General features: G+C 45.2%; 1 protein-coding gene across 5 annotated transcripts; it reads right to left on the bottom strand.

The window, feature by feature from the left end:
- Positions 1-884: 884 nt before the first annotated feature.
- Positions 885-23,452, bottom strand: ILF3 (interleukin enhancer binding factor 3). Of its 5 annotated transcripts, none has more exons than XM_088479051.1 (20): positions 23,302-23,452; positions 21,363-21,430; positions 21,052-21,281; positions 20,385-20,568; positions 20,126-20,282; positions 18,800-18,891; positions 18,281-18,376; positions 17,527-17,638; positions 17,348-17,445; positions 16,788-16,899; positions 16,582-16,692; positions 15,812-16,011; positions 15,588-15,731; positions 15,374-15,499; positions 14,943-15,134; positions 14,632-14,758; positions 14,344-14,403; positions 4,451-4,837; positions 3,717-3,833; positions 885-2,138 (listed from the first exon to the last, which is right to left on the bottom strand). In XM_088479051.1, exons 2-20 carry the CDS (start codon positions 21,363-21,365, stop codon positions 2,002-2,004), a joined length of 2,685 nt encoding a protein of 894 aa, XP_088335177.1. In that variant the 5' UTR covers positions 21,366-21,430; positions 23,302-23,452; the 3' UTR covers positions 885-2,001. The 5 variants fall into 5 exon arrangements, with proteins under 5 accessions (XP_088335177.1, XP_088335176.1, XP_088335175.1 ...); XM_088479050.1 differs by having other exon boundaries at positions 15,374-15,511; positions 20,135-20,282; positions 23,302-23,451; XM_088479049.1 differs by having other exon boundaries at positions 15,374-15,511; positions 23,302-23,451.
- Positions 23,453-26,350: the final 2,898 nt, after the last annotated feature.

Below are 26,350 nucleotides of genomic sequence, written 5' to 3' on the forward strand. Positions count from 1 at the left end.
CATTGACTGAAATATTCTTTGTAAAGTGCTGTACAGTCACATCACCACAATACCCCACTGGGGCTTACAATCTATGTGAGAAATCAAAGCTTGGAGATAGGTAGGTAAAGTGTAGAGAGATAAAGCGCCAATCATCTTCTAAATGTCATTTTTGAAACAGCCTATAACACGACAAGTTAGGAGCAGATTGGTTTGTACTCTTGAAGCTTCGATAAATTTCACAGATTCTTACCCAACCTCAGCAGATATCAATCAGGATCTGATTCCTGCAGTCTCGCATGTTTTGACAATACCACATGAACCTTGTTAGCTGGGAGGAAAAAAGGGTTGACTTGTATTGCGAGAGTCAACACAGCCCTATCACACCATCAATCTTGAGGCTCCAGCCTCAATTAACTTTGTAATAATCACTGACCAGTGTAATGTTATGCATGTGTCCTAATCTTTTCAGGAACAATTGTTAAGAAATTCACATTTGCACATCATGGAGATCAGGTCTCTAAGCCCTCTTCGGTAGCCAATCTGTTAGAAATTGCTCACTACCCACTTTCCTCACACATGGGGACACCTGCAGGATATTGGCTAGTAGATACCTTTTTACATTGAGCAGTGTTGAACAGCAGCACCACCTAATGTTACAGGAGACACACACCCCCCCCCCCCCCTCCCTTCTCTAAACCATTTATATTTTTACCCTACCCCCACCATTCTGTCTTTGACCCCCATGTTAAATACAAACTTTTTTGCTGTGACTACCCCCTTTTGGGCTGATTTGCCATTTCATGGGGCAACTATCACTCAATATAAACCCTGAAAATGAAAATCTAGGGACAAAAAGGGGGGGTGGGGGCAAGGATTAAAAAAAAAAAAATTAACCACACAACTTGAATTTTTTTTTTTATTTTAAACTATGTTTCGGCTCACTCCGATACAGCCTGAATGAAACAAGACATACCAAAAAAACCTTTGACACATCCCACGGTCTTAAAATAAAATCTTCACTTATAAAACAAAAAAAAAAAAAATTAAAATAGCAAAAATAAGGAAAAACATTAAACGCATTAAAATACATTAAGCTTGTTAAGTCACTTCACAGAATTTTAAATGGGAAAACTGGTGCAGATAGAGGTGTCTGTACAGCTCAGGCCTAAGACCTTAGGAACTGATCATGCCGATTTTAAGTCCTTGTAGCAATTATAGCGATAAAGGGGCTGGTGGCAGAGACTATAAAGACGCCATCAATTGTAATTTTCCTGATGCCATCATTTTAGCCAATTCTTGTATTCCAACAACTACCATAGGTAGTGTTCCGTGAGCTACAGTCCGAGAACCTACCAGAAAGTGGTTTCTCAACTAGCATTAGGCAACTTGTGGCTCTTCAGCCATTTTGTGGAAACCCACCACCATGCACTAGAGGTCCCAATCGCAGTAGGCAACCTCAGCCTTTTAGCTGAGAACCTCTGGGTAGAACATGCTGTGACTTGTAGTCCCATAACAAGCTGAAGAGCCACAGGTTGCCTAGCTCTGCACTAAAAGTTTACAGATAGCCAGCGACCACCTAATGCCCCAGCACAGGATCATACACCAACAGAACCAGCTCCACCGAAAACAGTGACTGTCGGACCACCATTATATGGCCTGTGGACCATCAACTACATTGCTGGGAGCCATGGCAGCAATCATATAGTGAGGTCTCATTACCATAACTTAAATAAAAAAAGGACAAACATTTTTTCTGAAAACCAAAATTACAGTATACGCACAACAGGCCTGGTGCGGTAACAGGTGATCAAGATACAGAGGGACCAATACAAAATTCAGACATGTTGCCACGTACATGGGAAAGAGCAGAGTCATCACGTAATAAAAAGCACTGCAACGTGGGGTATAAACTCCCTCTCCATAGACGCTGTAAAACCAGTAAGTGGTAACAAAAAGCTGGATGTTCCTCTAGGAGAGAGGTATGGGCAATAAAGGAGAAGAAAGGGAGAATGGGGCAGTCTATCTGTACTGGTAATTCATGCTGTGATCCACGTTTCTGCCATAGTTTCCAGTGCCGCCCTGGGGTGGTTGGAAAGATGCAGGAGGGGCGGTGTAATTTTGTCCAGGACCTTGATTGTAGTTGGATTGTGTGTATCCTACAGAAGACAAAGATTGTTGTTTATTTACATGCTTCCACAAAAGTTCTGTAGTACTGAAAAAGGAATGTAATCATTTGTTTAATAGACACAAGTTGTCTGTCATTATGCATTTGGAAAATAGTTACAGAAGTAATGTTCAATTCACATAATGTAGAGCACAAGGACCCTGCTCGCTCAAGTTTATACTCAACAAGTCACAGGTTCCCAAACTACCAGTTCAGTCAGTTTTAAGAATATCCATGCTTGAGCACAGATGACTTAGTCATTTAGTTAATTTCAGTTCACCATTTGGGAGTCCAGCATGGATATCCTTAAATCCTGGACTGTAATGGCAGAGTTCGTGAACCTCTGGAATAGGGGATAGAGGACACAATGGGGAGAAAAGGGCAGACACTGTAGAGTTCGCAGGAGGGGGTGGTATGGTAAGATACAATGAAAATGTTGGTTTCCATACTACATTCAGCTCATAGCCAGGACTATGGGGACACCAAAGTCTGACATGACTGCATATTCCCAATACCAGATTGAAGTCAAACAGCCCTAGAGCTATCCAAGATCCAGTTCAGTGTTTGATATCAGGTAACAGTAATACGCATATGATATACAACACACTGCTATTGACTAACCCATACGTAGAGTACTTCATTTACCTCTGACAGTAATCAGTCACACCAGAGGAGGAGTTTGAGCACAGAACAATTTTTGAATTTAAAAAAAAAAAATATATATAAAAAAACCACTGGGGGAAAAGCTGAATGTGTAAGTGGTGATCAGGGAGGAGGTGAAAGTCATAAGAACAAAGAGCGGGAGGAAGCATGGCAGAAATTAGGGTTGAAATGTAGGGAGGCCTATAGGTTGAGAAGTTTGAATTGGATTCTGAGGGGGATTGGGAGCCAGTAGTTACAGGGGTATAGCGACGGGATAATGAGGAGAGTAGAAGAGCAGAGGATGGACTGGAGAGGAATGTGGTGGGAGTTGGGAAGGTCAGAGGAGCATATTACAGTAATCAGGGCAGAAAAGCATGAGTGAGTGAAAGGAGGAGTTTTAGTAGTTTCCAGGATGGGGGAAGGGCCCGGATTCTGGAAAGGAGATGGAAGAGAGAGGGGATAAGGAATAGAAAGAGCCCAGGCCACCACAACAGTAAATATGGAGGGAGAGGGTAAATTTTGCTGGGGAAAGTAGTTCAGTTTCTGAAGTCTCAAGTTCCAGTAAGTGTTGTGAATCCAGGATGAAATGTCAAAAACAAATCTACCTCTGTCCTTTCCAGTCACCTCCTGTCTGTCTAATGTCAGCAGAGAGGTGGTATCCGAGGCATAGGAACAGATTAGCTAACCTGGTAAGGGGAAGTGGCGCCAGGTGTAGATACTGGGGATGGCACAATTGAACAGTTTTAACGTTTGACAGAGCAGTCCATTTAGATGGGCAACAGGAGAAGACATGACCCCAGTGGTTGTTAGAAGTGATCAGATCACATTTGGCCTAAACTGCCCCACACCCACATAAAGAGGATTACACAGATTCAGGGCATGGCAATTATACAAACATCCTACCAACTTCATAGGTAAAAGCACTTACCTTGGTATGAGGTATTGTTGGCACCAGCCCCATAGGCTGTGCCCGTGTTGTAGCCGGCGCTGGGAGCAGTGTATGAACTTCCACCTCGCCCACCTGAACCATCTCCACCAGTGTAACCTGTGCATGTGAGAGAAGAGTCATTGATGTGCTACCCCCTCCATCCACAGAGCTTTTACATTGCCTTTATGGAGATTTAGCACTGCTGAGGAAACACTACTATTCAATGCAAGACTTTGTATCCATAGCAGGGTGTAGTTACCAAGGACTAGCGCAAAAATGTTTTATCTAATCAAGAACACTATGCTCATAATGTAACCAGAGGAAGAGTCCACCTCTCAGCAAACGCCAGTGTTACTTCCATCCCTTGCAGCTAGGCTATACTGTATACAGAGGGGTTGTTACACACTTCAGCAGTAGTGAGAAGATGAAAGGAGATTAGTGCAGATTAAGTAGCACCATCTTAAAAAACTAGATTAAGTCCTGTAACAAATATTTTATACCCTTCTCTAATTTTTAGATTTGACAAACTCAGAGCTAAAGATAAGTTAAAGGGTTACTTAGTACTAGAGGCAATTGCAGCTTCACCACTTCAGTCACACCTTATCCATTACAAGTTTTATCACCACCATACTACGGTCAGGATGTAGTCTTTTTTTTTTTTTTTTACACCCAATACACATTAGGTTAGGGACAATTCACTTTCCAGGCTGTTGACATTTCCCCCTCAGTCTTACCTGAGGCTGCTCCGGTGCTGTAGGAGTTAGAGTAGTTGTAGGTGCCGCCACCACCTCCCTGAGAGGCTTGGTTGTAGCCTCCTTTCGGTTTCTGTGGTGGCCCGTAGTTACTGTACTGGTTCTGGTTGTAGCTCTGCTGCGGCTGTGCCTGTTGTGATTGGTAGCCCTGGCTGTAAGCGGGTTTGGATGGGGCAGCTGCATGTTGCGGTGCCTGTGGCTGCTGTGCCGGCTGTTGCTGTGGTTGGGCTGGTGGTTTCTTGCTCACAAAGGGTTTAGGAGGAGTTGGTGCTGAATAACCTTCACCCTGGTAATAAGAGCTGTATCCACCAGAACCTGCGCCACCTCCGCCTGCATTGGCCGAGCCACCACCATTGCTGTAAAACTGACCTGTAAGAACATGAAGATACATTTACATCAGTAGGGCGACAGATTGCATATTCTCTTTTACTACAAACATCCATTTACTATTCTGGTCACAGTTTTAAATTATGCAAAAAGATCCACATACGCAAAAGGGGCTGTGTATGGAATACTGGTACTGCAAGTCAGACGTTGAAGGTAAGTAACCCAAGCCTCTTAGTGGTCCCTAACCTCTGGGGGGTGCCTAACCCCCCCCCCCCCCCCCCCGCCCCTCCAATCCTGCTCAGTGGTTTCAACAGATGTGCACCCCACTGTCTCCAGTGAAGGACACCCTATCCAATAGACAAGCCATGATGGCCATTTCTGTAACAGGTGTTAAACACTTTATGCTGAACAGGGCAAAGTCACACCCACACTTAGATTTGTCTGAACACATTGCTGCACTCACATTAAACAGTCCCTCTCGGCCAGTTTGCTTGCACGAAGCATCCATCACCAGAAAATGCATCTTAGTGACAATGCGTCGCAACTAGGACACACCAGGAGACTCCACTGATTAAAATTAAACTGTGCGACTGAAACCGATGCTGCGGCTTTTTCCACAAGTTGCAATGTGCTTAGTTTAGACTTGGATGCACACGGATATACAAGTGTTGCGTATCATTTTATTCAGTGGTGCAGTGCATTCAATTCACAGTGACCAAGATGCATTCTCAGGCAAAAAAGTGCTCAATGCAATGCACAGACATGGCGGCTTACTCACACCGCATGGCATATTCAGGATAGGTGTATGAGGACACATTTGTAAGTCACTTATGTTGTACACTTCACTAATGAGTGACTCTGTAACACATGAAGATCTGTCCATGAGGTGGGCATAGCAGTTTGTACTCTGCGTAAAGCCATTAGAGACCAGTAATAATTTGCTACGAGTTAGGAGTTGCCAATCTTAGGTATGCAAACAGTACAGGTAGGACTGCTTTTTCATACAAAACACGATTGGCCAGCATGTGACAGTATCAAGTTAGGCTGGCACTGAACAAGCTCTTCCTACTCTGCAGGGCATCCTCCTTGAACCATTAGGTTCCTTGTAATGAAAGCTCAGACAATATTGGGAGCCCCTGTGCAGCTCAGGATACAGTACACCAAGTGGCATCATGCGTATTCAAGTGATGTACTTGGATCATAGAATGGGGGCATCTTCTATTTGACAGGACAGTCACCATGGTGATTGTCAGTTTAGAGAGCCTCCATGCTCAGGAACACTACCACCAAAACTTGTGCAAGATAACCACCTGGACCTTTGGTTGACTATTTGTACAGCTATGGCTTTACGGTTTGATGGATCTATAATAAAAAAAAAAAAAAAAAGGAACCCAGCAGTAAAGTTTGATCAGTGCTTCCTATCTGGCACTACTACTCTGACAGTATGAAAAAGGGCAAGAACCCACTCACTGGAGGAGAGGAGAATACAATAATGACACCACAGTATAGAACTCACCAAGAGAAGCTCCCTCTAGCACTAATTGCTGTCAGATTTAGGAAGGTTTACCTGTTAATATTTAAGGCGGGTATCCACTACTAAAATATACAAACGAGAGCACGATTACGACATTGCAATCGTGCTCTCGTTTGTAAATCTAGTGATGTGCCTAGACTGAACGTTCACTTGTTCAGTCCAAGCACATCCATAATCCCCGCACATGCTGAACCTGATGGGATAGTCAGGTTGACCAGCATGTACGGGTGATGAGGTCGGAAGCGACCAGCGTGCACGCGCATCGCTGGTTACTTCCAACCAAAACATGCCCGATTTGAAGCGATTGCACGATAACGATGTTATCGTGCAATCGCTTGCTAAAATCGCCTAGTGGATACCCCCCCTTTAGCTTTGACCACCAGTACTTCTCTGCCTAGTTTAGGAGAACAGGAGTTCCTATTGGCACCTTGGCTCCTGTTCTTACAACAGTACAGCATCACAGAAGCGATACCTCAGAAAGGGTTCTATTCGTGGGGTTAAATAAAAAATAAATAAATAACGGAAGTACTCCTTGATAGGAAGATCTAAACTTCAATGCCAGAGCTCATGCACACACCTATTTAACCAATTTTTCCATTCTCTCCCAATTAATGAGAACATTGTTACGCTAGTGCTTTACAGTGAAATACACCAAGGGAGGCATTGAGCAGGCAATGTTGGGACTTTACCAAGACAAATATTTTGTGGGTGGCGCCAAGGGTATACAGAACAGCAGCCAAAAGGAGAATGGGCTGACCCCAATCACCCCACATAAGTGATTTTGAAAGGGGGGGGGGGGGGTTGAGAATGGTAAAACTTACTCATTAACTTTTTCTGCGAAGTCTATAGGGTCCACAGTGTGGACAAAGGGGTGTAGGTGGGACCTGGAGGACCAGACACCAACAGCAAAGCTTTTAAATCCCTGGATACTCTAGTCCTTCCCCCTATACCCCACCCACAGCCTTAGGGCAACTCAGTTTTGTTAACAAGCCTAAGGCAGGTGCAGTAGAGGAGAGAAAAGGTAGACTGGTGTACTAAAGAAAACAAGTTACCAAGAGAACACGGAAGCCAGGTGCATCCCCTGTGGACTTTAAAGAAAAAGTTAAGGGTAAGTTTTACAATAATTCCTTTTCTTCTTCAAGGTCCACAGGGGAGACAATGGGGACGTCCCAAAGCAGTTCAAAGGACCGGGACACTCTTGTGCTGTGAGGAGAACCATGCGCCCAAAGGAAACATCCTGAGGAGGTGAATGTATCTAAGGCATAAGACCCAAGAAAGGTGTGGACAGAAGACCATGTGGCTGCCTTGCATGGCTGTTCAGCAGAGGCGCCACACCGGGAAGCCCACAAGGGACCCACAGAGCGAGTAGAATGAGCAAATAATGTAGCCAGGACAGGAAGGCCAGTCTGCATGCAAGCCTGTGAAATTGTCATGCAAATCCATCTTGCCAGAGTGTTTGGATTTAAGGGATGGCCAGCTAACATATGAAGAGGGAGTCAGATTTCCTGGTGGAACTAGTACGGTCCACGTAGATATTCAGAGCACATCCAAAGAAGCCTCACCTGCCGAGAGGTCTGTTGATTGAGGAAATTGTGGTTCCAGCCTTTCAAAGCGAAAATGAGACGCCACCTTGAGAAGGGAAGCCCAGAGGCGCTCCAAGAACAGCCCTGTCCTGATGAAAGATTAAAGAGGGGGCACAACATGAAAGCGCCCCTGAATCAAATACCCTACAGCAGATGCTATAGCCAGAAGAGTCTTCGCAGTGAGCCCCTTGACATCCACTGATTCCAAGGGTTCAAATGGAGGTTTGTGAAGTGCATGGAGAACCACTGACAAATCCCAGAGCCACAGGAGGGTTAAAAAGGGAGGCTGTGAACATCCGGTAGAGGAGCAATTCTGTGCTGGAACCAGATGGACAGAGCAGACACGTGCACTTTCAGAGATGCTAGGTGGAGTCCAAGATGGAATCCAGCTGAATAAAGGCAAGTTTTCTAGAAAACTTGCAACACACACGACTTGAGGGTCAGTTTCTAGGAGCACACCACTGAAATATGTATGCCATATCCGGTGAAGAATTCTGGCTGAGGCCAGTTTACAGGCGGAGCATGGTCTAGACCACAGAGCTAGAAAATCCTTTAGCCATTATGAGGAATGTCTCAAGAGCCAAGCTGTTAAAGACAGGAACCCTGAGACAGTAGGACTATTTGTAGAGGAAGTTGAAGAGGAAGGTCTACGGAGAGAATTTGAAGATGGGCGTATCAAATGGCGTCTGGGCCAAGCCGAAGCAAACAGGACTGTGCCCCCTTCCTATTTGAACTTCCAAAGAACTCGAGGAAGAAGGGCTATTGGAGGGAAGAGGTACAGGTTTGTGGTTGCATATTGAGGCCATGAGGTCCACATCCAGTAGACCCCATTTGTCCACCAGGAGCTGAAAGACTTCTGAATGTAGAGCCCACTTCTCCTGCGTGACGGCTGAGAAAATCTGATTCCCAATTGAGTTGAATACTGCGTAGATGGTCGAGAGATGGCGTTCGTCCCATGTGAGAATGCAGGACACCTCTGCCATTGCAGTCAGACAGTGCCTCCTTGGCGATTGAGGTAGGCCACTGCTGTGGTGTTGGACTGTACTTTTACTGGCCTGCCCTGAAGAATATCCTGAGCCAAAGTGAGCGCTCTGTAGATTGCTCGGAGTTCCAGGACATTGATTGGCAAGACAGCCTCGGCTGGATATCAAGGGCCGCTGGACAAAGTGCTGGCTTGTGACTGCACCCCACCCGAGGAGGCTTGCGTCCGTGGTTAGGAGTGCCCAAGTCTGGGCTCCAAACGGGGCATCCCTTGTCTAAGTGGGATTCTGTAGCCACTAGGCTATGGACATGCGAACCTCCAGGGAGAGGCCCATTGTCTGGGACCTAAGCAGGCGGGGCAACCCATTCCACCTGAAGGGGATAATGTGTTGAAACTGAGTGAACTCTGCCATGTCAAAAAGGTGGACACCATGGAACCCAGGGTCTGCATTGCAGAGTCCAGGAGGGCTCCCAGATGTACAATTCCTTGAGAAGGTGTCAAGAAAACTTTCCAGTTGATCAGCCAACTGAGTTTGTAGAAAGGCAATGGTTACCTGTAGATGGCAGTGAAGAAATTCTAGGGAGCTGGCCAGCAAGAGATCGTCCAAGTATGGGAGCAGTCTGATCACGTGACGAAGGTAACTACCAATTTCAGGCTCTGCCTTTTGGACTCTCAAAATCATGGCAATGTTGCTATAGTTTAGCAAATCGGAGATATTGTTGATGAGGCACTATTCGGTACATGTACTGTAGTTAAGCGTCATGAATGTCCAGAGACACTATAAAATACTCAGGCTCCATAGCCAGAATAAGAGAGCGGAGGGTTTCCAAACAAAGCCTGGGCACCCTGATAAACTTGTTCAGAGATTTGAGGATAGGCCGATGAGACCCATTGGGCTTCTGAACTAAGATAAGGGCAGAATAGCCCTTCCCTCGCTGTGGATTGAATGGCTTTGTGGAGTAGCAGCACTTTTGCTTGGATTCGAAGAAGGACCTGTGCAAAAGAACTGCTGGGGGGGTGATTGTCGCCTCAGGAAGGAGAAGGCATCTGTGGGAGACCACTTCACTTACCCAGGCGTCTGACGTGGTCAGATGCCAGAACTGAGCGAATTGAAGAACTTGGCCTCCTACCCAGTCAGGCTAAAGGCTTGTCCTCAGATTTGGTAGGTAGACATCTAGTAGCCCAGGTCTGTTTGGTCCTAGGCTTGGAGGCCTTAGTTGATGCCCGATGCCTTTGAAAGGCCTGACCTTTAGCTTTTCCTTGAGGACGAAAGAACCGAAAGGATGACATCCTAGGCTTTACATGATATGCAGAGGTCAGGAACGCAGTCTTAGAAGCTGCCAAGGTAGTCACAATGTGGTCCAATTCTGGGCCAAATAGGATATCCCCAGAATAAAGGCAAAGAATACAAAGCCTTTTTAGAGTCCGAATCTGCCTTTCCGTGAACGGAGCTAAACAATACGGCGGGCCACTGCAGTAGTGGCAGATGCCTTGGAGGCTAGTAGAGCCGTATCCATAGCTGCTTCACCCAAATAGGAGGCTGCATCTCTAATGTGAGATATTTAGGACAGCTGATCCCTCAGAAGAATCAGGGGGAAGTGGCTCTCCTAGAGACACTGCCCAACTCTCAATGGCTTTTGCCACCCAGGATGTAGCAGGACGAATATTAGCTCCTGAAAGAGTAGATTTTAAACAAGCTTCCATCTCCTTCAAGGAGGTTGCAGCATAGATAGGTTAAGGTAGCATTCTTGACCAGACTTGTCACGTGGGAATCCAATGCTGGGGGAACTTTCCATTTGTTGCAATCCGTAGCGGGAAGAGGGTAAAAGGAACTTAAGCGTTTTGGAATTTGAAACCTTTTACCGGATATATTCCATGCTTCACTCATGTGATCAGATAGACGATCAGAGAGAGGGATCCCTTTAACCAAAGTGGTGATTTCTTAGGAGAAACTACCTTTTGTTTAGAGTTCTTACTCTATTTGCAAAATAGATTTTACAGCTCACAAGAGCAGGTATAATTTAGTTTAGAGGGCGGCTCCTCGTCTCCTGAGTCAGAGGTCTTAGTCTTCCGCCTCGCCAGATATATCAAACAACTGGATGGACTGGGAAAATAACAGCATGTTTAGTAGGTAAAAGCTTTTCCTTTTGCAATATTTGCTGAAAGACTGTAGGAGGTATTAGCCAAACTCTGTACTGGAGGTAGACAGTACATCTAACCATGGGAGAGGCAAAGGATTTGCAGGGAGTACCTGCTGTATCCATCACACAGGGGGACTACCACGGGGATTGCAAAGTGATCCACAATATTTCTCAGCACCTGAGAAAACCACCAGGCCCACTAGCCTCTAAATATGCCTCTGCGGTAGTATATTAATGCCCCTGTGGTCTAGTGGAGTCGTGGGCGCACCAGTGTCCACATCAGTGCCTCAGGTCCGTCTCCCAATACCGGAGCTAGACTGCATAAAGATGTGGGTCCCTGCCTCCCCTGTCCCCTGGAATCTGGGCTGCCTGCTAGCTAGTCCTTCTCAGGAATACCTAGCTGGGGCTGTGTGTCTGTGCCAGGGGGACAGTTGGAATGGGGAGTGATTTAGCAGCAGCAAAGATGTCCAAGGAACAGCCTCAGCCTTTTGCTGCTGCCCAGTTTAAAAAAAAATAATAATAATTTAATAGAGATAAGCTTGGGCTGCCTAAAGCAGCCCTGCTGTTAAAAATGGTGACCCAAAGCTCATGCCAGACACCACCTACACCTCATTGTCTTTGTGGAGCACTATGAACCCTGAAGAAATAAAAAGGAAATGGTATTGGACAAGTTTTAGAGATGTTCTGGTTCCAACTAAAAATAAAACTAAGCTGTGAATAGACAGCACCCTACTCTCCATAAGGTAGAGCTAATATTTATGAATGATCAATGCTGAGAGCTGTACTATAAATATTGGCTCCCCTTGTGGGGATAAACAAATTAACACATTGACTTACTTTATGCCACTCCTATCCATTGTTTAAACATCTATTCAAGTGCCAGAGTTAAATTTATTTTCAAAGTTTGATTTTAGCGATTGCTTGGTAACTAGCCAAACATAATTTGGTTATTTTAGATTAGTCCATGGGGCCGTAAAAGTACGAAACACTAGTGGTTTCAGAGTGCTCTACCTTCTAGTTCTCAACTGGAGACTACCACCCTTACCTGGAAACAAAATGCAGATTGCTGCACCGTGTCCCTACTGGAAGATGCAATATAAGCAGAGGAGCATAGTGGCAGCTATGCAGGATTTGGTTGGCTTCCAAAATTGAACAGTGGGTTGACAAGACCGACCAATAAAATCATGCTCCATATTATCCTCTGTATAGCAATCAGCATGTATGAGTTGACTTGCACAAGAAAAACCAGCTTTGCAAAGTTATTTTCCACAGTAGTTTTTACAAGATTTATTAAAACATTATGGTCACGCAAAGTAAAAGTTGCAATATATATAAAAAACAAATAAAAACAAACACCCCTGTGCGCTCAAGTCTCCGTTAACCGCAGGACAATATCCAATCATGGAGGAACAGAAATGACTGGCCAAGGGACACTTCAAACGTCGACTTTGATAAATCAAGTTCACGTGATTAAAAACGGAAGTCTCAAGACAGACTCCAATCGCACGGTTTATACACTGCTGCAGGCTACAGTCTGTAAAGCTTGATGCGAACAGTCCAAAATAAAATCATGTAGAAACAAATTAAAAACCAGCAGAAGTTTCGTCGTGGAGCTCAAAACAGACGGGAGTAAAGAGCGATTTGTGGGTTTTTGAGTGGATGGGTGCAATACGCTACAGATGGTCTAAGCAGATGCAAAATCATGATAACCGTAGCAGTCTGAGAAATAGTCACCTACAAAGAGGGGGAGACAGCAGAGAGAAATAATTAGAATCCTCTGTAGAATGGCCAATGTGCCATAGATTGTATAAAGATTTTAGATTTCTCTGCTCCTGTCTCCCCACAAGAACAAAACAGAACTGTGTGGGCTCCTCCAGGTGGTGACAGGGGAGGGGTGGGGGGGAGGTAGCGTTTCTAAGTCAAGAACTTGGATGTGAGTAGTTTTCCTCACAAGTGTAAAAACCAAAGCAGAGAAATGTAAAAACGAACAATTAACGCACATTATTACTCCATAAAGATTCAATTGGTAAAGCATCTACACACGGGAGTAAGCCACTAGTAAGCAGCCGATTCAGTCGCCATGAACCAGTAACCTCACTGACCTGTGCCAAAGGCATCAGTGAGGATTGCAGTTCTTGGGAGACTTAAGCTGAACAAGATGGCTGACTCCACGATGTATAGATTAGTAAGCTTTACCCTCAAAGCCAACCAAAATACAAGCTGCTCCTTTATGAGAGGATTCTATAACCCAAGATAGATGAATATAGTGACAAAACATGGTTGGATGATTATTCTTTGCACAAAGAGCCCAGAGAATATGCTGCTCATTAATTAGCCAAATAGCTAAACACAGGATCAAGTGCAAAGAAAAAAAAAAAAAAAAAAAGTTTCATTAGGAGCCCATAACCATCTCTAGTTCTGTCACTATACTTCATGGGATTATCAAAATGTTCTCATTAAAGCAGCTTCTTTTAGCCAGTTTACCTTTAAGCTAGTTGCAGTTTGCACATCTGGCAAGACTTTAATGTTTTGCTTAAATATGCAGATGGAAACTTCAGCTTAAAATTTTGTTTCAATAAACATTTGCTGTAATAAAGTGCAGTAACATGTCCACTTTCTTTGCTAAACAAAGGTAGCTTTGTGGCCTTTCCAAAAGGATTCATGCTTCCTTGCAGTAGAATAGAGGCAGAACAGCTAGGTTACTTTTACTAGCTTAATGGCCCAGTGTGAGCAGCCTTCACAGTACTCGCTGTAACATATGCAGCATACTAAAGGAATTGCAAGGTTCAAGGAAAAAACCCCAGGGACAATCGCCCACATGTGGCTCCAAGGGAAGAGAACAGGTGCATCATCTGAGGAATGACCAAGTCATGACATTCCTATACACTGCAGTTCTAAGTAGGAAACAGTTAGTATGACATTTATCCAATAGAACATTACCAGAAACCAAGCAAGGCAATTCGCCGCCATAATGTTAGGGTTGTGCAAATGTGACAGGCTCTGCAGTCTTAATTTAGCTACTCACAAGTTACCAGCAATAAAAGTTCAGCAAACAATAACAATTCTCAGTACGGTCCTCACAGCTTCAAACCATCCAACACCCCTCCTCCCTATGGACTAACTTTACTCCTGCAGTATTACCAAGGCATTTAAATCCATGTGATGAACCAAAACTTTATAAGCAGCCGCTATAAAGCATCTCCTGCAAGGTGTGAAAAATCCAAGTTACCTAGTAACTGCATTTAGGACAGCGCTCATGTGATATTGTACAGTCTAAAAACAGCAACCACAAGCCAGACAGCACTTACTGTATCCAGCTGTTGCTGAAGTTGGATAGCTGTAGTTTCCACCGTAACCGCCATATCCTCCTGTAAAAAGCAGAGGCATTTTTAGAGTCAGGAGCTCAGACCTATAATAGCATAGTTAATAAGCTAAAACAAACACCACTACTGTACAAAGACCAATCCAGGAACCCCTTTGTCTTCCTCTATGTATTGTTCCAGAGACAATCTGTCATGAATGTGATGACTGCACAGCTGCAGCACCCAATCAGACAATGCCTTGTAACCTGTGTGGTGTATACATGAAATAGTTACCTGAATTCATGTATCCGGGATTTCCCCCAAAACCACGGCCCCTTCCTCTGCCACGATTCATTCCTCCTCTGCCACGACTGCGCATGACTTGTGGTGGGGGAACTTCATTGAACATCATTCCAAAACCCTGGTTATATTGCAAGCAACGGGAGCTTAGCGTTATACATTGACCGAAGAGGGGGAAGGGAAGTATCAACTAAGTGAAGTATTTTAAACTTTACATCTGTAGAGTTAAAGTAGGCTGAAAAAAATAAATAAACCAAAGCATCTGCCATGTTCCCCCATCCCTATATAAAAAGGACAAAGCTTACTTTTCCGCCTCTGGGACCACCACCACCACCACCACCCCCCCTAGGCATCATTGGGGGTCGTTTCTTCTTAGGAGCCTCTGGATGCATGCTGTAGTCAGGGAACAGTTTTTCTAGGGCAGCAAGGGCAGCATAGGCCTTTGCAACTTTTTTGTTAGAGCCAGAGCCTTGGAATTTTGTGCTGTCCACTTCAACCTGCGGAGCGCAAGAACATGAGCTATTGTTAGAGCCTGTACATAGGCACAGCTTGCGAGTCAGGCTCAAGCACTATAAGCTTGTGAAAGGCACTTTCCTCTGCTTTTGTTTTAAGCAACATAAAGCTCACAAGTTACATACATACAAGAACTACATAAATTGTTCACTGCAATATCAGATCATTATGCTTTGGCCACTAGTACAGCCACCCCCTCCCCCGAAGTAACTGAAGCAGTTACCTCCATCACAAATCTCTTGTCGTGGCTGCCACCAGTTTCTGATATAAGCTCGTATTTCAGGCCACGTCTCTTCTCATTCAGCTCCATGACTGGATTCTTCCCATGCTTTGTGAGAATAGGCCCTTGCTGCTTGGCACCCTAGAAGTACAGTCCCGAGTGTTTAAGATGATAATGCAGTCGTTTGTATAAGACGTGTGAAATCACAAGTACTTACCTCAGTCTGGTCTGTTGGGGATTCACTATCCGGCTGAACACTGTCCGTCGGAAGTGGAGTCTGGACTATTGGCTTCTGCTCAATTTCCTCAGACCCTTCTTCCTTCTCTTCAACCCCTGTGGGTAGTCCCATGTCTTGCAGGACCTACAGTTAGGGGGGGTTACATCAATGGTTGGTGGAACACATTTCTTTATAGAACAAACCACTTTAAACCCAGTTCATACCTTAACTGCCACGTGAAGTTTAGCAGTCTTCTTTGAGGGTCCCGAGGCCACAAAAGTCTTCTCGTCCACTTCCACAGCCATTGTGAAGATGGGAGCATGGACTGGTCCTGTCTGAGATATTAGTTTGTATTGGAGGCCTGGCTTCAGCTGATTCAACCTCATCAAGGCGTTCATTGCTTGTGGAGGCTCACTCTTCTCATCTGTATAAGTTCACGTTTAGTCATACAAACAATACAATTATTGAAATTTAGACCAGATAAGTGAAGGGTCTGAATCTCTACAATTAGAAGAACACGTGTTAGCTGGCCCATACATGCATCTCTTACAAGAGTGCTTTCAAGCCCTAATATCTGAAGCAGCACTCATTGGTTTGGAAGCTACCAGCAGAGGGCTACGCATACTGATAGAGGGAATGCCTCCAGCAGAAGAGTCTTTTTAAACAGTGATTTAGGATGCACTGCATCTACAGTACAATTAATTAATTCCATTAGCCTTCATGGTGACTAACACTATGGCCTCAGTAATGTAGCCCAACTGACATCTACATCAGATTAAACACTATACAGTGACAAATTCATTAATTTATTCAAGCTACCCAAAGTAGCAGCTATGAAATGGGGATTACACTGGTCAAGCATGACAGAGGCACCCTTCTGTTATCAAACCATAGGCCAAGTACACTTGGCAGTCGAGCAAACAGACAGACATCAGGCGAGGCATGAGTTTTACCAAGAGCACCAATTGCACCCTGCCTAACTCTCCTGAAATACCTTTCTTCTGAATCTTCTTTTTCTTCTTACTTGGCGATTTGTCTTCGCTGTCCTCCTCTATGGGGCGTTTCAGGACTGGTATAACGTAGGTCGTGCTGGGAGGAATCTGGACTGTAGAGCATTAGAGGAAACATACAGGTGAGTTACAGATGCAAGTGCTGCTAAGCCTGTTCACCATTTTATTGTTTAAAGGAAACGACACATACCTGTGTAATCAATGGTCGGCTCTGGCTTTCTGTTTCTAGACACCTTTGTGGTCAGTGGGTCCATGCCTAAAACTTTGTGTAGTTGGCCAAAAGCAGTCAGTCTGAGTGCATGCTGTGAGGAAGGTGGTGGGGAGGGAAGGGAGAACATGTAGTCAGAAACAGAGTAGCATGTGGAACACAGATTAGCAACAGTTTCATGCTAGAGGAAATTCCTAAGCCTAATCAGTCATCCCTGCCCAAATATCTAGCAATGTGACGCTCAGTAAAACTACAACCTTATTGAAAAATCTAACATTACTGAGCAGCATGTATTAAAACAAGTAAAGAAACCAGTTTCTTGCTAAAGAATTCTCTGCTTTGCTCTAAAAGGCTTATTCTATAGTAAATAAGGGGGAACTAAAGTAGAGCCCCTTTGGAGTATGAATCTTAACAGTAGACTTGCTCAGTATACCTCCCACTATTACAGCATTTATATTCATAGAACACCATTCACCAAGACTGGTATGGCTGGTGTAAGCAGGGCGACATGGCACTGGGCACTAGAACTGCCTGCTCCTTACCTGTGCGCTGTGGCTTATATCTTCCCGTTGTTGCCTTTCTAGATGTCCAAGGGCGTCCGTGGCTTCTTTCTCACATGGATCATACAGGCCAGGACCATCTAAAGCAGAATTTGATATTGCTGGATAAGTAACTGAAAAAGGGACAGTCACACACTGGAAGTAGAGTAGCTCATACACACCTGGCATTAATATTCCAGAACTGAGACATTCTAGGACTCTCCTGAAAGCTTCTCCAGCCCCCATCGGTCGGTTTGCTGTTCCAATGGCCTTTTCACAAAGCAACTCTAGAGGCTAAGAGGAAAGAAAGGGTGTGAACCTAAGGTTAAGCATTTCCAGGAACTGATAGGGAAGAAGGGATGCCAGTCATACGGGGGAAAACAGATACAAGGCTTTGAAAAGCTTTCAATAGAAAACAGACTCCAAAAGCAATTTAGTTGCTCCAGGCAAGATGGAGTTATAAGAGGTAAGCGCATCCCAAAGTGTTTTATGGCCACTGTTCATTCTGAATGTTAAAGTGACAGGAGGGAATGAGGCAGTCAGTAGGGCCTCTTCCTAGAAAGTTTATATAAAGCCACTGTGCTCTGCATGGTGAGAAAAAATAAAATAAGTGTGTAAATTGTAGCAAAGATAAAGTGAATAGAGGGCACTAACAGTATAGACTGCAATCCATTATACAAGCTACACCAGTATCAGTGTGGACAGATGGTTGAGGTGGTTTTTGAGGGGAAGTGATGACACTGGGAAGGTTGAAAGATGAGCTCAGTCCATCCTGCTGAAATCTGACATTATGAAGGGTCTGTATAAAGTGAGGATACTCATGCAATACATCAGTTTGAGCACATTGCAATATAAACACTAACAGAAGCTCATGAGTTGGCAGTAAGGGGATAGAACACACAGTTGAGACTAGTTAGTCCATTAGCAGGTACTTACCCATCCTCTTAGAGGCTCCCATGTAGGTACACGGGTGCACAGGTCCATCAGCACACGGATGACAATGACACAGGATTTCAGCCCATTAGCCCTAGCCTGAGACAAGGGAATCTCCTGTTAACAAGTAATGCTACACCAACACAAGCCAGAAAATAAAAAAAAAAAATATATATATATATATATATAATGTAAATCAGACATTGTAGTGCTACTTTGTCAAGGGTAAATGTAAGCTATGTTTAAGGATAAGCCTTATGTATGCTACATAATTAGTGTACATAAAGTAAAATTACTCTTAGAACAAAGCAGCAGCTATAATCTAAGCATAATGTATCCTGTGAGGTGTATTTCTCGGATGGCCTCTGGAGCCACCTGTGGAGTGAACGGACAAAAGCTCAGCACAGCTACTGGCCTGGTGTTTGCGTAAGTATCTTCTATCACGTGTGAACTGCAATAAGCTATATAAAAAGTTACAAATGGCAATTACTACTTGGAAGACAGAAATAATAAAATGCAAACCTGGAACCACTTGGCGTGTCGGAGTGACGCCAATGCAGCAAGGCATTTGTGCCTGTCCAGAACGTCCGGAGGATCGCTGACTGATATCGTTTCTATTCATGGATAAGAAGACAAGGCACGGTTTGACCAAGGGGGTGTCTGTCAGGTGGACAGGGGATGAGGCAGCTTCCAGAGGGCAGTGGGGCTTCTTGCACTACAACTGATGTAATACCCTGCAGACTGGTGAACTGCACTAACACAAAACCTAAGGCAATCCCTGACTCTCCCATGCTTCCCAAAAGAAAAAAAAACCCTGAAACACACTCTGGCTATAAAGCTACACTGGCCTGCCAAATGCAATAAAGCAGCAGTCTGCATAGGATACCAGAAAAGGGTCAACTATGGTCCACGAAAGACAGAATATTTTGGATTGAGACCTTTAAAGGTTTGGATGAGATTTTATTTTTTTACATGAAAGAAAATGCAGATAATATAATTTACACATTGAGATGACAGAATGCTGCTTTAAAGTAACAAGTGTAAAAGCCCCACAAACAAATAAAAACAGAAGAAACTGCAACTATCAGCTGAATCTACAGGTTCTGCACTAAACCTTCCACCCAGCTCGACTGCCCTGGCCACAGCCCATGACAGAGAGAGTCCTGTTGGTCAAAGGTCCAGCGTCCCTAAAAATCGACAAACTAGAAGTCTTGATACGAGATCAAATGTCAGAACCATATTGCAATATATTCATAGAAGAACAACATGATAGGGCCAGTCTGTGCTGCAGCAAGATCACGTCACAAGACCAGGGTTTTAGATAAGGCTAGTCTATCCATGGGAGATTCTTCATTACAGGACAAATTTAGGGTCTGTTTACATAGCTGCAGACTGCAGCTCCAGCCTAACTTTATCCAAAACGCTCCATTGATTTCCTGGATTTTCACATGCCGATTTACAAAGAGGGACAGTGTCAGTTATTCTTGCTGCAACACATACGGCCCAATTATAATACATGCAAAGAGATAAACCTTATCAGCAATGGAATACAGTGTCAGAGGGGCCTACAAAGCGATCCATTCACAGCAGGCCCCCATGACACTGTATGCAGAGGACTACTAACCACATACAGGAGCACAAAGTTTCAGACAGCAGCAAATCCCAGAGAAGGGGTGGGTGATATTACAGTAATTAGATAATGCTGTTATAGTGCATTATAAAATCAGATATTGAAGAACAGCAAACTGATTACATAGAAGCCTACAAAAAAAAAAAAGCAGGGGAATGGGGATTGTAAGAGGGGTAAGTAGGGCTCTAGGATAGCGTTAAGGATCAACCATTGTCTACCTTCCATACCTCCAGCACTCAACTTCTCCACCTCCTCCCGAACCAGAGTAGACGTTAGACGAATGTTAAGAACAAGTTGCGGCTCTTTTGCATTTTTAATTACAATTGTGGCTTCTCGAATATCAGGTATGACTTCGTATTTCTCTTCGGACACAGTCTACAACAAGAAATCATAATCAGATAGCCAATCGATACTGCAGGTGCACGTTAGAAAAGAGAACCATGTTAGGAGAGAGAGGGAGAGGCATATCAGACTTACAGCGAACTGCACCACGAGATTATCCGACACTTTCCTCAGAAGAGAAATGGTGGGCTTGTCCTTGCAGAGAAGAACCAGTTCCAGATCCAAATCTCCCTTTAAGAGAAGTCCTTTTGCAACAAGACCAACCCTCATCACACCACGGAGCGTTCTGGTGGAGTTCTCTCCAGTTTTGGTGTCACTACTAAAGCAGGAAATGGGTTGTTAACAGTTGTACACAATGCAGAGGAGTGTTAAATCTGCAATATACAGCAGTGTCATAGGGGGGCTAACAGATGCTACCTCTAGTGCTCCCACTATGCTTATTTTAGCAGGGCACCATGCCCTGCCAGATTTCAAAAGGGCAGAATGCGCCCTGCCCTTATGGCGGCATCCCAATTAAAAATCTGCCGGGTATGCAGTGTCCAACAGGGGGTGAGGAATGCCATGCAGCGCTCACCACCGGTGAATAGATGCCATATTCAGTGTGGTAAGAGCTTAGAGGCAGCCCAGCATTTCTAAGTGCTGGGCACACCCCCAAAAGTGATGAAAAGGGGGAGGGTCTTAAAAACATGCCCCCTTTTCAGCGGTACGCAAGAGTAGCCTTCCTGCTGTCGGGTGCCCTGCTTCACGTCTGATCTAGAATGAGCACTATACTTCTATACACCAGGAAGATTGGGTCACTTACCTCTCCTTTCCCTCTTCATTGCTCTCCTCTGTGACATCAGGTTCTGCCGGTGCGGGGTCCCCAGTAATGACCTTTTCTTGCTTGTCTAGCCAGTCTGACACGGCTTTCAGCGCCCTCTCCGTGTGAGACACCATGTTCTGCACAGCCTCCAGCTCTTCTTGAGTTGGATAAACCACAGCGTGCTTTGCCATAACATGGCGGTCATCACTCAGGAAGATGCGCATGGGTCGCTGGAAGTGTTAAGATAATATATCAAGACCACATTTCTGCAGTACAGAAACATTCGCATTATCATAGGATGCTCAACTCACCATTGTTGCAGGTCCTTCTAATTTGGATGCTATGAATCAACAGGGGTCTTTCCCAGCAGCACTCAGATCTGCAAAGAAGTTCAAGACATTTGCTGACAATAGCTTTAAAATAAAGTACCCTCTACATTAGCGAATCTATCAGATACACTTCAGGGGCAGCATGAGCAGTCCTCTAATCGTGAAATACGACTACATTTTACCATTAATCTAAATAACATTTGACGTGTTATCTGGAAGATCAGCAGGCATTTTAAACAAGTTTAACAAGCTATAGCAGAAATCTCAAAAAGCAGGAAGGATCAGGGGTGAAGGCTCATTGGATCACTGCACTAGGGCTGCCTGTTGCCCATCACTGCTCTACATTTAAACATTCTGCCCAGCTATCCTATATGGAAACTGGCTCAGTCAAGGTCACAAGATAATACTTTCCCAGAGTAACCACATTACACCAATTGTTTTCATAGCAGTTCTGAGAACAAACCCATGCACCTTACTGACTGCTACAAGGAATATGCTATTGTGCATACTGCAACCCAGTATGGAGGATGCACTGTCACCTTACACAGATTAAACACAAGTGAATTTACAACACATCACGCTACAAGAAAATCCAGGGACACAGCTGTGTAGTTACTGCAAGGCCAGTCTACATGTTGCTATAGAAACCATACTAATCCTTGGATGTGCTCTGCAGCGAGTATATATGGACATTCATGTGAAAGGCCTTTATTCCCCCCACAGATCTACCAACAGAGACAGTCCCTGGAGCCACATTCAGAAGTTATCCCTCAGGTCCAGAAAACAAATGAAATCAGAATATGCATTGGGGGAGTTCCCTGGGAGAACCAGCACCGCAATCATTGAAAAATGGTTTCTTCAGAGAGACATCGCAGTAGGGATGATCTCCAATAACCAGAGCGGCAGTTTATAATGAGCACAATGGAAGCTTGCTAGATACCATGGCCCTGTATTACCCAATTAGCCACTGCAAAGTCATGTTACTGCCCAGTAGCCAACTCCTGCAAATACCCCAGCACGTGCAGCGCAGAGATTTACACTGCAGAACATTACATGCTGTAACCAGGAGGTACAGAGAACACTGCCTATACACAAAGCACTTTTGTACTACCCTCTGACAATACATTCATCAGGGAACACTTACAGCATGTTACCCTATAGTACAACCCGATAAAAACCCAGGTAACCCATGCTATAAGTAGGGACAATCACCATATAGTACAAGGTATATAGCTCCCAAGATGACCCATTCCAGGAGGGACAAAATGCTGTTTCTTGGCTTCCCTCTTACTTATGATTTCCGTCACCTGCACTGACCACAGGTGACGGCAGTCATAAAGAGGGAGGTAAAAAGGAACAAGGCATTTCATCCCTGCTGGAAGGGGACATGGGAAAGAACCCATCACGTAGGTGGGGACAATCCACCATAGAGCCAGATTAAAGAGATTATAAAAAGGTAGGGATAATCCACAATATAGTAGAGAAGTAAATCATTAAAAGGTACGGAAAACCCACCACACAAGTCCATAAGTGAAACAGCAGCGCTTGGTAACCCGGGAGACCAGCACTCCCCACCCCCCCAGGCCCAGACAAAAGCCATGACGAACCCGTGCAGCCGGGGCCAAGAAACCCCGCGCGGCTCCAGCCAGCGGTCGCCATTTTGAACACAGCATAGAGACAATGGGAAGAAGACCCCAGAAAGGAACCCGCGATGTAATAAGGAACCACAGAGTAGGAATAGATGGCATACCAAATAACGACCTACAGCGGGGAACCAGGACAAAATGGCGACCAAGACAGGAGAAAATGGCGGCGGTCGGTATGAGCAGAAGCACAGCACGATGTCGATTCTAGTTTTACTGTGTCCGTACCCTATGGGTGACACAGAGGCTCCGAGGGAGAGGCTCAACGGTGGACTTACCGGCTCTGCAGCTGGCGGCCTGACTGCGCAGCAAGACGGTCGGGAGGAGGCGGGGCTGCGGCCTGATTGGCTTGTCCCACTCACGTGGTTCCAACGAGTGGCACGAGCGGATGGCAACTACCGGTGAGATGGGATAGATCAAATCGGCCTCGGCGCCAGAGCTTATATAGATGCCACCAGGACACGCCCACCAGCATCGACGTTCCGTGCTTCCATTGGTTGCTAGGAGGTCAAAGTCGAGGCTTGGAACGCACGGTGGCTGTGATTGGCTGGTTGCTAGCAGCAACCGGCGCGGCAGGGCGGGCAATATGGCGGCCTAAGCCTAACCATGCTGCGGTAGAGAACAATGAATGTCGTGGGCATCTTTGGAAAATCATATATCAGAGACTATAACTAGTGAATATAAATACAACCATTGTGTGGGTGAGGCAAATATTACTTAAAGACACAACATTCCCAGAAGGGGCCTCTTGTGGCGTTACATATCCAGCATGCCCAGGCAGCCTCTGGGGGAATTGAAAGACCCAGCATACCCGGTGTGCCTGTCGTGTGACTACAAATCCCAGCATACCCGGTGTGCCTGTTGTAGGACTACAAATCCCAGCATGCACAGGCAGCCTTTGGTGGGACTGCAAGAGTCAGCATGCCTGAATGGTCTGTTGTGGACTACAGGTCACAGCATTCCCAGATAGCCAATTGTATGACTACAAATCCCATACAGCCAATTAAAGACTACAGGTTTTAGCATATTCTGCTGGCAGCAAAATATGTATGTTGACATGCGTAGTTCCGCATGCTGAGTAAAGGCCCCCATACATCAGCAATTGATTGCAGCAATCGTGCAATTTGCAATCGATTGTGTATAAAAATCTTTCCCTTTTTCAATCAATTGTGGCAAATCTGCAATCGATTGAAAAAGAGAAAGATTTTTATACACAATCGATTGCAAATTGCACGATTGCTGCAATCAATTGCTGATGTATGGGGGCCTTAACATTCCCTATCAGCCCTTGGAATATTAAATGTATTAGGCACTGTTCTCCTTTGTTCTATATGTGAGATAATTATATATGGTTATAATGTTTATTGTTATAAATGAAGACACAACGTGGTTGTCACACAACATAGAACTAGGTGAAACAAGTTGTAGGGAATTTCCTGTAAAAGTCTAAAGCTGGGTACACTCCAATGTGTGTACCCAGCGATGTGACGCCTGACGGGCCGACATTAGGCGGCCTGTGCACATTACACGTTCCGGTGCCCGACCATCCGATGGGAAGCCGATGGACGGAATCCCGACCATCGGCTTCCCGACTGTCTAATCCCGGCAAGGGGTTAATTGACAGGCGTCAAAATCCCAATGCCTGGCATTTTACCTATGCCAGGCGCCCAACACCCAGCTTACCAATTGAAGGTAAGCCGGGCACAGACAGCCGTGGGGGGGAGAGTTAGGTTTAGGGTTCCCGGGGGGACTTAGGGATAGGCATCCCCCCCAGGAATATAGGGTTAGGCACCCCCTCGGGGACTTAGGTTTAGGCGGTGGGGAAGGGGGGGTTAGGGTTAGGCACTTGAGGGGGAGATTAGGGTTAGGCACCCCTAAGAGAGGGTTAGGGGGGAGAATAGGTTAGTGAATACTTACCTCTCAACGATCATTATTTTCACTGTTGCCAGGATGCCGCTGTTGATGCCGGGATGCGGCTGGCAGTAAATCATACTTAATCCCCGTCCGATATGTCGGGCATTGGCTCCATTCACCTGCCTGCTGTCGGTAGCTGAGCCTACATGCAGGCCAACAAAATGACCCCGATGAACGACCTGCGGGAGTGCACATGGTTGTACATAGTGCGTACGCATTTGCCAATGTGGACGATATGTTGACCCGATCCGCCGGATCGGGCTACATATCATCTAATGTGCATCCACCTTTAGGGGTATATTTACTAAACTGCGGGTTTAAAGAAGTGAATGTGTTGCCCATCGCAACGAACCAGATTCTGCTTATTTATCTAGAACCTTCTAGAAGATAATAGCTAGCAACTGGTTGCTATGGGTAACTCCTCATCTATAAAACCACACTTCAGTAAATATACTGCTAAATACGTGACTTCTACCTCACCAATAGGTATGAAAATGACTATGGGGTGGGATAGTTACCATTAGGCTGGATACACACTTCGACGAACGATATAGCGGTAGTGCATTGGCAGGTGTTCACAGAGATATCAGAACGGCCCTACAGCACAGCTGATGGCGATATATCATGCAGATATATCTGCATCTGCACGTGTGTACGGATGACCCGCTGACCGACCCATATGCTGGCCGCAGGAAATACCTACGATTCTGTCATTTCAGGTTCTTGTGGCCAGGCATGTCAGGTGATGGATTAGAAAGTGTATATGCACATTTCCTTTGTGCATATACAAAGCACAGGCGATCCATCACTCAGGTGTGTACCCAGCATTACCGTAGCAACCATAGGAAGCAGACTAGCTGGTACTATTTGGAGCATATAGGAGTTTAAAAATAGAAAGAAATATCATCAGTCATTACTATTATACATTTTCTTACAATGTGCTTACATAGTACTCTGTCATAGTGAAGCTTACACTCTATGGCCCTCATTCAGAGGTGGTCGCAAGAAGCGATAGCTCTCTCTGAATGAGGGCGGACGCTTCCTTTTTTTTAGTGCGGCCTCCTGGTCGCTAGCTAAGCTGTGGGTTACCACCCACAGCTTAGCGACCGACCAGGTTGATGGTCACAATGGTGAACACCATCGCGACCATCGGGGCTTGCGACGAGACCCTAAGGTTGGATCTTGCCAACCGCAAGCCCCAGGGAGCTTCCTGGTCTGATCGAGCAGGAAGCTCCCCACTGACATCACTGATGATGTCAGTGCGGCCGCCCACAAAACGGTAGGCGTTCCTTAAGGAACACCTCCGTTTTTGAAACCCCCGGCCCGCCTACAAAACGGGGCGAGCTGTCGTTTAACATCGACAGCCGCCCCTTTTGTAGAGAGCTCCAGAGCGAGAGAGTTTCTCTCTCGCTC

This window comes from Taudactylus pleione, unplaced genomic scaffold, assembly GCF_031769625.1.
Source record: "Taudactylus pleione unplaced genomic scaffold, aTauple2 ptg000226l, whole genome shotgun sequence".
Taxonomy (NCBI): domain Eukaryota; kingdom Metazoa; phylum Chordata; class Amphibia; order Anura; family Myobatrachidae; genus Taudactylus; species Taudactylus pleione.